The sequence below is a fragment of the Pleurodeles waltl genome, chromosome 1_1 (genome assembly GCF_031143425.1).
Source record: "Pleurodeles waltl isolate 20211129_DDA chromosome 1_1, aPleWal1.hap1.20221129, whole genome shotgun sequence".
NCBI classification, from domain to species: domain Eukaryota; kingdom Metazoa; phylum Chordata; class Amphibia; order Caudata; family Salamandridae; genus Pleurodeles; species Pleurodeles waltl.
Genome location: NC_090436.1, coordinates 128,540,665 through 128,553,334, shown reverse-complemented (window position 1 = coordinate 128,553,334; position 12,670 = coordinate 128,540,665). Strand labels below are relative to the sequence as shown.

Genomic DNA, 12,670 nt, shown 5'->3' with positions numbered 1-12,670 from the left:
AAGTGTTTGTGAACTATTATGACCAAAAGGCCGTGTGCAGTGCGTTTTGGGTGCAGACCTTACAGGCAGAATTCAGTGCACATCAGAGGTTGACCTGCCCACAGTAGTTTGAGTGCAAGGCCTGGTCATGCGTACACTGCACCCAATTGCCAATAGAACTTAAAAAGTCAGTTTAGCCAAGAGTAAAACATGGCGAGCAATATGTATTTTGCCATGTGTTGTGTATTTTGGATATCACAACTGTTAAATGTCCGTGTTTTTTGTGTTTGAGGCAGAACTACAACTTTAGGCCCCCATTATGAGTTTGGCGAGTGGCGGAGCCCACCCACCAAACTCATTCGCACGGAAGACCACCACGCCGGTCTTCCGCCCGCCAGGCCTATTACGAGTTCCCCTCTGGGCCTTAACATTGACACTGGCTCATAATTGAGCTGGTGCAATATGGAAGTGCGTTGAAAAGCGCAATAGGGCTGTCCATGGGGGCCCCTGCACTGCCCATGCCAAGTGCATCGGCAGTGCAAGGGCCCTTCGCATCCCCTTTCCGCCAGCTTTTGCATGGCGAGGCTACCTCCATGCAAAGGCTGGGGGAAAGGGGACTGACTCTTAATCCCCAGAGCAGCACTGCCCTAGCGAATTGTGCCGGTGGTCAGACTGTAGCGTCTCCACCGCAAGTCTGGACCGCCAGACTCGTAATGAGGCCCTTAGTCTCTAAGTGTAGAACCTACTTGTTGGACCTGGCTTTTTGAAGGGGACGTCCCCAAACTTTTTGCCTCCTTCCTCCTATTTTTTCTGACATGTTGTTGTTGGCTTTTGACCTCTGGGCACTTTACCACTGCTAACCAGTGCTAAAGTGCATATGCTCTCTGTGTAAATTGTACTACTGATTGTTTTATCCATGATTGACTATTTAATTTACTTGTAAGTCCCTGGTAGAGTGCACTACATGTGCCTAGGGCAGGTAGATTAAATGCTACTAGTTGGCCTGCAGCACTGGTTGTGCCACCCACCTCAGTAGCCCCTTAACCTCGTCTCAGGCCTGCCATTGCAAGGCCTGTGTCTGCAGTTTCACTGCCACCTCGACTTGGCATTTAAAGGTACTTGCCAAGCCTAGAACTCCCCTTTTTCTATACATAAGTCACCCCTAATGTGTGCCCTAGGTAACCCCTAGAGCAGGGTGCTGTGTAGGTAAAAGGCAGGACATGTACCTGTGTAGTTATATGTCCTGGTAGCGTAAAACTCCTAAATTCGTTTTTACACTACTGTGAGGCCTGCTTCTTTCATAGGCTAACATTGGGGCTGCCCTCATACACTGTTGAAGTGGCAGCTGCTGATCTGAAAGGAGCAGGAAGGTCATATATAGTATGGCCAGAATGGTAATACAAAATCTTGCTGACTGGTGAAGTCGGATTTAATATTACTATTCTAGAAATGCCACTTTTAGAAAGTGAGCATTTCTTTGCACTAAAATCTTGTTGTGCCCTTCAATCCACGTCTGGCTAGGTTTAGTTGACAGCTCCTTGTGCATTCACTCAGACACACCCCAAACACAGGGTACTCAGCCTCACTTGCATACATCTGCATTTTGAATGGGTCTTCCTGGGCTGGGAGGGTGGAGGGCCTGCCCTCACACAAAGGACTGCCACACCCCCTACTGGGACTCTGGCAGACAGGATTGAACTGAAAGGGGGCTTGGTGCATTTCTTAGAGACTCTTTGAAGTCACCCCCACTTCAAAGGCACAACTTAGTATAAAACAGGGCCTCTGCCCTACCTCATCAGACACTTGCTGGAGAAGAAACCTGAACCAGAAACTACATCCTGCCAAGAAGAACTGCCTGGCTGCTCAAAGGACTCACCTGTCTGCTTTCTACAAAGGACTGCTGCCTTGCTGTTGCCCTGCTGCCTTGCTGAACTCTTGTCTGGCTGTGAAAGTGCTCTCCAAGGGCTTGGATAGAGCTTGCCTCCTGTTCCTTGAAGTCTCAGGACCAAAAAGACTTCTCTCTTCCTCTTGGACACTCCGTGCGCCAAACTTTTCGACGCACAGCTTGTTCCGCGGCAAGAAAAACGCCGCACACCGATGCTGATCAACGCGATGCTTCGGGACGACCGAAACTTTGACGCACGGCCTCGCAAGGACAACGCCGCCCGACTCCGCAGGAGAAATCGACGCGACGCCTGCCGTGAGATCGAAACTTTGACGCACGGCCTCGCAAGGACAACGCCGCCCGACTTTCCAGGAGAAATCGACGCGACACCTGCCGTGAGATCAAAACTTTGACGCACGGCCTCGCAAGGACAACGCCGCCCGACTCCACCGGAGAAATCGACGCGACGCCTGCCGTGAGATCGAAACTTCGACGCGCAGCCCCGCAGAACGACGCGCAGCCGGAAAACAAGCAGGAAAATCCACGCACAGACCCGGGACATTTGGTACTCCCCGCAAACCACAGTAAGAGACTGTCCGCGCGCCGGAAAACGACGCCCGACTCCCCGCGTGGAAAATAACGACGCAAGTCCGTGTGTGCTAAGGAGAAATCGACGCACACACCAGTTTTCCACGCACCTCTTCTCCTGTGGCCCTCTGAGGAGATTTTCCACCAGAAACCAGGTACTTTGTGTTTGAAAGAGACTTTGTTTACTTTCTAAAGACTTAAGACACTTTCTATCACTTTTCATTGATATCTTTACAAATTCGTATTGCAACTTTGATCGTTTTGACCTGAAGATACCCAGATAAATATTATATATTTTTCTAAATACTGTGTGGTGTATTTTTGTGGTGTTATGCTATAGTGTTGTATGATTTATTGCACAAATGCTTTACACATTGCCTTCTAAGTTAAGCCTGACTGCTCGTGCCAAGCTACCGGAGGGTGAGCACAGGCTGATTTTGGATTGTGTGTGACTTACCCTGACTAGAGTGAGGGTTCTTGCTTGGACAGAGGGCAACCTGACTGCCAACCAAAAACCCCATTTCTAACACTACTACATTGCAAACTTATTTGTGCAGAATAATGGTATCCTAAATTATATCAGAAATTAATGTGAATTCTGAATCTGAGGTAAACATTATTCGAAATTATGGATCCAAAATTGTTTTTTTCGTTGTGTCTTCATATTGCAGAAATACATGCTTAGAAAGTGCAGAAATCAGGATGAATCAAGCAAAATGTCAGATTTTAATATATTAAAGACTCTTGCAATGTAGGATTTTCTGGTTATTGTGTGGGTTTTACATTTTATTTTTTGCATCTTTCTCTAAAGTTCCTCCATTGAAGAGGCCAAACTCTTCCTTTGGTGGCACAAAGCCCTCCAGTTGTGCTTGATCGAGTTGGAGCAGAATGATGGTGTTTTAGTGCAAGCAGTTCTTCGCCTGTTGCTGATAATTCAGGGCAGACAAAGCCAGTTGGGTGAGGAGAGGTTGACATCTGGAATCCTGGGTGCCATTGGCTTAGGAAAGAAGTCTCCACTTTCAAGCAGGTGAGCATTTTGGAACAGAGAAATATTTCCTCTTGAAATTTCACTGATTGGATAGCTGGCTATATTGCTGTTTTGTCAAACATTTTTGGAGGTGTAGCATCTGCTGCAAGTTAGTTATTGTGTTGAACCATTGTCTGATCTGTATATTTTTGTATTGCTTGTTGAAGTTTTGACTTTAGCAACCTAGTTTCAGGGAATTCCAAATGTATGAAAATATATGGTTGTCCCTAACGTTCACATCGAAACTGAGCTATTTTAATTAGGTCCCACTAATTCTCCCTTACTCTTTATTTGCATTCTTTATAAAGGCTGCTGAAATTTGGCTGTTTTACAATTCAGAATTATGCACCCTTGGACCTCAGCTGCCACCCTCAAACTTCTTGGAATCTTAGCAGGTGTATGTGTGTTGTCCACAAAATCAACTAGCATTAAGTTAATTTTTGCCACTAGCTGCTCCAAACATTGTTAGTTGGGTCGATACCTGGATACATCCTGGAGTCCTAAAAGGTTCAAGGAATCCTGTGACATATTAGTAGCATATTTAATGAGACAAGACTTAATTGGACTTCCCGTACATGTGTGGGGCACTCATCAATCCTTGCTTTTTAGATGCTGGCCCATCAAACTCATTAAATATAATAGAAATGTGAGTGTATTTACTGCTTTGTGCTATTGACTGTCGACTCATGGTGTTTTAAGTGGTGTTATTCCACAAATTAATGATATACATATTACACTTTGGGTACACATGGGGCTCAATCAACCCACTTGTATCTGAACATGTGTCCTTTTAGGATACACCTAGATCTCCTAATTAGACCACTGTGCTGTTTTACCAGATGGAATATTTCCAGAAAATCTTGTCTATCAATGCTTAATGATGTTCTTATGTAAGGATTCCTCCATAATTTAGTCTGTGCATTAATGACTGAATAATCTTTCTTGCAGTAAGCATAACATTGACTTTTTATCACACATATTGTTTTAACTGAAAGGTTTCGAGTGATCGCACGCAGCATGTCTGCATACCTTTTGGTCCAGGTTCCAGGAGAGAACCAAGTTCGTCTCAGGGCAAGTTCTTCATTGCAGATGTCCATGAAAGCTCAGCAGGTATGTTTCATTTAATTGAATTTATCTATACTTCACAGTCTTAGAAGAAGAATGTATACCTAGAAAACTAATAGAACTCTATGTAAATTGTTATCCAATAATAAAAACTATTGATTGGTCAACCAATTACTGTGCAACATTGTTAGACCTAACAGCTTTAGGGTGGTCATCTCCCAACTTTTTGCCTGCTTCCGGCCACTTTTCTGACACTATTTGTGCTGGTTTTAGGATCTGCACACTTTACCAGTGCTACCCAGATCTAAAGTGCTTATGCTCTCTCCCTACAAATATGGTAAAATTGATTCATACCTGTTAGACCTGACAACCTTAGGTTGGTAATTCCCCCAACTTTTTGCCTACCTCCCTCCACTTTTCTGACTGTTTTTGGACTCTGTGTACTTTAACGTTGCTAATCAGTGCTAAAGTGCATATGCTTTCTCCCTTAAAACATGGTAACATTGGTTCATACCCAATTAGCATATTTGATTTACTTGTAAGTCCTTAGTAAAGTGCACTATATGTGCCCAGGGACTATAAATGTAATGCCTCTAGTGGGCCTGCAGCACTGGTTGTGCCACCCACATAAGCAGCCTCTTAGCCATGCCATGTCTCAGGCCTGCCATTGCAATGCCTGTTTGTGCAGTTTCACTGCCACTTCGACTTGGCATTTAAAGGTACTTGCCAAGCTCTAAGCTCCCCTTTTTCTACTTATAAGTCACCCATAAGGTAGGCCCTAGGTAACCCATAGGGCAGGGTGCTTTGTAGTTAAGAGGAAGGACATATACATGTTTTGGTTATATGTCCTGGTAGTGGAAATCTCCTAAATTGGTTTCCCACTACTGGGAGGCCTTCTCCCTTAATAGAACAGGATTAGGGCTGCCCTCATATACTGTTTGAGTGGTAGATTCTGATCAGAAAAGGGTAACCAAGTCACATTTAGTATGGCCAGAATGGTAATAGCAAATCCTGCTTATTGATGAGGTTGGATTTTATATTAATATTTGAGAAATGCCCCTTTTAGAAAGTGAACATTTCTCTGCACTTAAAATCCATATGTGCCTTACAGCCTGTCTCCAGTCCACATCTGGGCTGGGTGGTTGACAGCTCCCTTGTGCATTTTACCCAGACAACAACAAACGCAGGATGCTCAGTCACACCTGCACTCTTCTGCATAATGAATGTGTCTTCCTGGGCTGGGAGGGTGGAGGGCCTGACACTTACATTTCAGAGACTAGTGGCCTGCCCTCACGCAATGAACTGCCAAACCCCCTACTGGGACCCTGACAGACAGACCTGTACTGAAAGGGGACCTTGTGCATTTCAGAACCACTCTTTTGAAGTCTCCCCCACTTCAAAGGCATTTTTGGGGTATATAAACTGGGTCTCTGACCCCACCAAATCAGACACTCCTGGACCTGAATCTGCAACCTGTCAAGAGGAACTGCCTGGGTGCCCAAAGGACTCATCTGGACTGCTTTGCTGAGAAGGACTGCTGCCCTGCTGCCCTCTGACTCTGCTGAGTAGTGCTCTGCAAGGGCTTGGATTGCGCTTGCCTCCTGTTTTCTGAAGTCTCAGGGCCACAAATACTTAGGGGGTCATTCTGACCCTGGCGGCCGGTGGCCGCCAGGGCCACCGACCACGGGAGCACCGCCAACAGGCTGGCGGTGCTCCCACGAGCATTCTGACCGCGGCGGTCAGCCGCGGTCAGAAGCGGCAAGTTGGCGGGCTCCCGCCGACTTACCGCTGCTCGGGGGAATCCTTCATGGCGGCGGAGCGCGCTCCGCCGCCATGAGGATTCTGACCCCCCCTACCGCCATCCTGTTCATGGCGGGAAAGCCGCCATGAACAGGATGGCGGTAGGGGGGGTCGCGGGGCCCCTGGGGGCCCCTGCCGTGCCCATGCCAATGGCATGGGCACGGCAGGGGCCCCCGTAAGAGGGCCCCGCAAAGTATTTCAGTGTCTGCCTTGCAGACACTGAAATACGCGACAGGTGCCACTGCACCCGTCGCACCTTCCCACTCCGCCGGCTCGATTACGAGCCGGCATCCTCGTGGGAAGGGAGTTTTTCCCTGGGCTGGCGGGCGGTCTTTTGGAGACCGCCCGCCAGCCCAGGGAAAAACTCATAATACCCTCTGCGGTCTTCTGACCGCGGAGCGGTATAATGGGGGCGGAATTCTGGCGGGCGGCCTCCGCCGCCCGCCAGAATCAGAATCACCCCCTTAATCTCTTCAAGGAACTCCTTGTGTGCCGAAAATCGATGCACAGCTTGCCGGAAACGACGCACAGCCTGCCTTGTGACGAGAAAATCGACCTACAGCAGAACCGGAACGACGCAGGCCAACTTCTCGAGTGAAGATTCAATGCAACGCATGCCTTGCCACTGGAAATTCGACATACAGCCCTACTGGATCGACGCACAGCTGAACCGGAACGACGCAGCCCGACTTCCCGAGTGAAGGATCAACACAGCGCCTGCGTGCAACAGACAATTCGCCTCATCGCCATACCATTTCAACGCAACGTCTGTGACTTTGTCCCACATGTCCAGGATTTCCACGCATCATCCCTGGGCATCAAAAAGATCCCTGCATCGCAGTGAGGAACCAAGACTGTGCACCAGAAATTGACACAAAGCCCCTTGCAGCGTGGAAAGAAACAACACAATGTCTGTGTCATGCCGGAAATTACAACGCACACCCTATTTTTCCACGCATATCCTTCTTTGCGGTTATTTTTGACGCAAACCAGATACTTTGTGAAACCAAGAGACAACTGTTGATTTCTAACAACTAAGACTCTTTTTAATCTTGCAAAAGTGATATCTCAACTTGTGCTTATTGAATCTTTTTCGTTTTTACCTTATTTTAACCAGATACATATCTTATATCTTTCTAAACGTGTCTGGTGTATTTTTGTGGTGTTTTCACTGTGTTACTGTATGATTTATTGCACACATACTTTACACATTACCTTCTAAGTTAAGCCTGACTGCTCAGTGCCAACCTACCAGAGGGTGGGCACAGGATAATTTGGATTGTATGTGACTCACCCTGACTAGGATTGTGATCCCTTTTTGGACAAAGTTGTATACCTCTGCCAACTAGAGACCCCATTTCTAACACACATTTATTTCCAGAAACTGGAATTGCCATACATTTTATTTTGATAAGAGGTCCATAATCCGGCAGCACCTGTGTAGGAGGGAAGATGAAATGAAGATGTGCAGGGGGAAGGTCACAGTTGTTCCTGTGTACAATATGTTTCAGATGTGTACAACTGTTAAAGCAACTTTTCTATAGTTTGAATTGCCCTCCTTATTGATGTGTTAGGGTATATTTGTCGAGTCGCTCCCTGCTCTAGTGGAGCCTATATCCCAGCACACACCATAATTCTTTTTTTCTTGAGAACATCATGATGTTTTCTGGAACATACACATTGTGTATGATCCTGGAACCACGTTGGCAATCTACGTGTAAGTCACTCATTGTCTGTTTTCTTGTGGCATTATTTGCTAATATTCTTTGTTGCGTCAGGTTGCTACATTTTCTGTCCTGAGAAAAGCCCTGTTACATAATCCTTTGGGGTTGAAACATCGACTAGCGCATCTTAACCACACATGTATTAGGTGCCTGGACCTTCTGAAACTGTTTCACTCCCTTATTTCTTGATAGGGTGTTTACCCTATAATTTATGTCCAGTTGGTTAAGATATTTTTCTTTTTGTACTTGATGTTTTTCACACATCTTTTCACTTTGTCACGTTCACTGTGCCATCACTTGTAGCACCTTCTCACGCTTTGGAATTGTCACCTTATTCATGCAGTGCTATGAATAATTAAATAAAAATAAATTGCATAGTTTTTGTCATAATAGGTTAATCCCTCTGTATATATTGAGTGTATATAAATGATCCTCATTGGAACCTTGTTCTACTTCCATTCCTTGTTGCCACTTGCTTATAATTCCTACATCCATAGAAGAGTTGCTTAGAACTCAGTCCCCCCACTAGACAACTTGATTTCTTTTGCACATTGTTTTTATCTTTAACTCTATCATCTTTTTTCATCTGCTGTTTGTAAACTACATTCACTTCCTCACATTTCTTTGTGGTTGGTCTCAGGAGAGGAAGAGATGTACATTTCTGAATGTCATTGTAGACCTTGTTGAGTGTAAACAAAAAAACAAAAAAAGTGGTGTCATAAAAGACACTACACTGCTGACTTGCCAGTAAATAAATATGAATATGTAGCTGAAGTAAATGAGTGCTTGGCTATAATATAGGCCAACAAACAGTTGTCAAACTATATAGTGACAGCATCTGTTACAACTGATATTTAACAATGCCTACCACAGTGGTCTTGGACAGAATTTTGTGGCTTTTAATTCTTATACTCAAGCACGCATGCTTGAAGTTTTTAATCACACTATTGAAACACTTAAGAGCTTAGATAATTAGCAGACACTTTTTTCTGCGACTTCTGGAAATCATCGTATTCATTTTCGAAACTGCTAGTAATTGTCTACTGCTGGGGAAGTTGATACCATACTCTAATACTCTTATTCAGGTGTGATCAAAACAAGCAGCTACCCTAAAGCTCCTATGGTTTCTCAGGAGGAATAGTGTTAAATGATTTTGTGTGTAAAATATGGGCCTATCTTTGACTTTACAATTAATTTGTTCTACAGCACTACTAATTTGCGTTTGATTTAAATATTTATTTAATTTTTTTAATATTTCAAACACATATGCTTCAGAGGTTTAACTTACAAAATAAATACCCACATAGAGTACAATAATTGTATTTGTTTTATTATTTATGAATACTCATTCAACATAATGCATAGAAATAAAGTGAGATTAATTATAATGAAAAAAACGAATATTACACTATTTCTAAATTCGAAAAAAGTTAAATATTTATAATTAAATAATACATTTTTTAACAGCAAATAATATGTATTTATATTTTAAAGTATTTAATGTTTTTAATTTAATTTAACATTTCTTCCTTTGGGATCCCTGCCCCATTATTTTCTATGGGAGTGTGTTGCAGTATCAGTGGTTGGCCCTGTGCTAGACTTACTACCGTTTGGTTTTATCAGTAGTAACTTACACTTGTAATATTGGCTCCACCCCCTTTTTCATGGAGTGGACACTTGTAAGTCTACACTCTGTGAATAGCTAAATTTATAAGGTTATTCATAAGTGAAGCATGTGTACATCACTCACAAGTTACCTTTGAGAATAGCCCTGATTGTGAGGAAGGGATGCAGCCTGAGATGCAACTATGGAATATCTATATTGATGCAAACACAGGTCGTAGTGTTGCCAGGCATCCACTAAGAAACTAAACACAGCCACTAGCAAAAAAAAGTGTAAGTTAACTTTAAAGAGAAAATTTGCGAGGCAATTAGGAAATTCTAGTTCACAAAAATCTAAATCCAAATCCGAGGACTTTACCCCACTACCAACTCCAACACATGAGACTGGCCCAGAAAGGTGGGTGCGTGATACAACCTTTGCATCGGTCACTGAACATGATGATGCTTGGTGTAATTACCAAGCTGACTCCAGTGACAAGGATGTTGAAACATACACCTGTAAATTGTTTTTTCAAGATCTCATATAAAACAGTCTATGAAGGAGGATGAGAAGCAGGAAGAGAAAGACTGCCTTATGGAGAGTCTGTCCAGTGCTCAAAACAGTTCTAAAATCTACTTTGGAGAACTTCAAAGACCCAGTTTGGACAAATGTTATCAATCCATGAGTTGAAAAGCAACAGAAGGCTGCTCTATGGATCCGTCTATATATTCTCTGTTATGTCACATCTTACTTGCTGATAATGCATAAAGTTCATAAATAGAGGGAACTTTGTGTGATTAAAAAAAAGCAAGCAGATTGAGTCAGCGGGGAAATGAGTAGCAGCCGTGGCTGCAACAATGTGATGTATTACCCACTCTCAAGTCCTCCTAAGCCATTATGGGCTCCACCATTGTGAGAAAATGGAAGAATTATTTTAAGGTCTACCAGACCCACCAAAAAAATAGGCTCAATAAATTGTGTAGGCAGAAAGGATTCCAGTGCAGGTATTACATGTGCACTAGATAGTGTTGACACAATTGCAGCCAAATTAAAACTGTCATCCTCCTCAGATGTCATGCCTGATTGTGAATATCAGGATTTCCTCCTTCTGATCACATTCCACCTGTTATGGGAGACTATAGTTATTTCCTCATCGGTGGCAGGAAATAACTATTGACCAGAAGCTTCTTGCTGCTGTTTCAAATGGGTATTGTATACATTTCACATTTCTCCCACTTCATCCCCTATAAGGAATTACCAGATCAACAAAGGCCACCTCCCTCTCCTCTTAGAGAAAGTAGTCTTGCCTCTAGCCACAGTGGCAAGAGGAACAGGAGTGTACTTGCTGTACTTCCTGATACGGAAGAAAAACAAAACCCAAAGCCCAAACCTAGACACATGTCTGCTCATTTTGTGTCAAAAACATCAATTTTAAAATGACCACATTACAGGAAGTCATTACGCCTCTCTGGGAGGTAGATTTATCAACTCAAGGATGTGTATTTTCACATCCCCGTGCTTCCAGACGTACCTCCAGAACTCAGATTTCTACACTGTGACAAATTTCTGGAACAGACTTCTAAACCTTAGATTCCTTACCTTAGAATGTTCCAGAGGAGCCAGACTGGATTGGGATAATCTCGAGCAGTACCTCTGCATGGTGGAGATGGCACAAGGGGTTCCTCTTTGACGTCATCCTCATAAGATGTGATTTGCATGGTGTCCATATAAATCCCCCCCCCCCAGCACCCAGACATCAGTTCCTTTCTTTCTGTGCCTACAGTCGTGGATTCAGAGAGCTACCTCAGTAATTTTTTGACCAACTTTTCCTTGACTTTCGTTAGGCAATTTCTTCACCGTTTTCACCATGGTAGGGATATGTCCCCTCAGAAACCTACAGGTTTCAAACCTTAGGGAGAATACCACAAACGAATGCCTGTGACTGATCCCCACTTTGTCTGTGATACCTGGTGTCAGCCCCAACTCTAAGGCCTGCTCAGTCTGCCTCTTGATGCACCCAAAGGTGATTCATGGGAGGGTTATGAAGCTCATTGCAGCATGGTGCCAAAAGTCTTGCCTTTATTACTGCTTCCGCGGATGATCTTGGCCACATGGAAAATCTTGGGCCCATTCCCAGAGGCGTTCCGCTGACGGGTCTTCATCGAAGGCCAAATCATCGTCATGTAAGTTCAAAAAGAAAAATAACAAAGTTGAAGCACCACACAACTTCTTTGCCCTCTTCTAAATCCCCAAAAGGATTACAAGAGCACCCCCACACCTCTAGGCCCCACTCCGGCACACCTGCAGAGCAGGCAGAAGATCTGTCTCTCACTTCCCAGACTTTCTGGGTGCTGGAGCGACTCCTGCCCAACTTCAGGAGTTTTATCAAGTGATTTTCTGCCTCTTCAAGCAACCTACTTCTTTTGGAGGTCCGTCGGGCGCAGGAGTTAGGGGCACTCCCACTGGGTTAGCATCGGCAGGTCCTGCCCAACTTTGATCGACCTACTGGACTCTGGTCCCAAGCTCCAATGTGGCTGCAAGGTCTTTGCCAGAGTTTAATCCCTTGGCACTGCATCCAACATCACTGACACCACATGATGAGCCGATTGTTTTTTCCGCTACTGCGCCAGCACCACAACAGACCCATCTGATGTCATGATTGGTATCATCAGGGCCACACCAGACTTTAGGCTCCAATATAGTGCCTCTGTTCTTGAGGCTGTATTCAGAGAAGAGGCAGAGTACAGGGTCTTTGGCACCGCTAATGAACTGGTACAAGGAGCTGGGTGATGCCAGTGGGCTAGACATCACTTCTGACTCCAGTTTGGTCATTCCACGTTATCTGGCCACTGAGAAGACTGCATCTGCGATGGTGGTCCGACGGTGGTTAACACCCTTGAACTCCAGATTCAATTGGTGGTAGTGAAAACAAATGTATAAACCAAGGTCCTTCGGCCAGGACAGACCAGCTCAGAGCCTATGCTCATGTTTAATGAGGC

The 12,670-nt window shown here is 44.5% G+C and overlaps 1 protein-coding gene across 1 annotated transcript in view; it reads left to right on the top strand.

Moving 5' to 3' along the window:
* The window catches only part of EPG5 (ectopic P-granules 5 autophagy tethering factor), a 568,130-nt gene that overhangs the window by 541,877 nt on the left and 13,583 nt on the right, over positions 1-12,670 (top strand). Inside the window, exons 42-43 of the mRNA XM_069218853.1 lie at positions 3,264-3,479; positions 4,475-4,589. Coding sequence (XP_069074954.1) covers positions 3,264-3,479; positions 4,475-4,589 — 331 coding nt within the window. The remainder of the gene's footprint in view (positions 1-3,263; positions 3,480-4,474; positions 4,590-12,670) is intronic.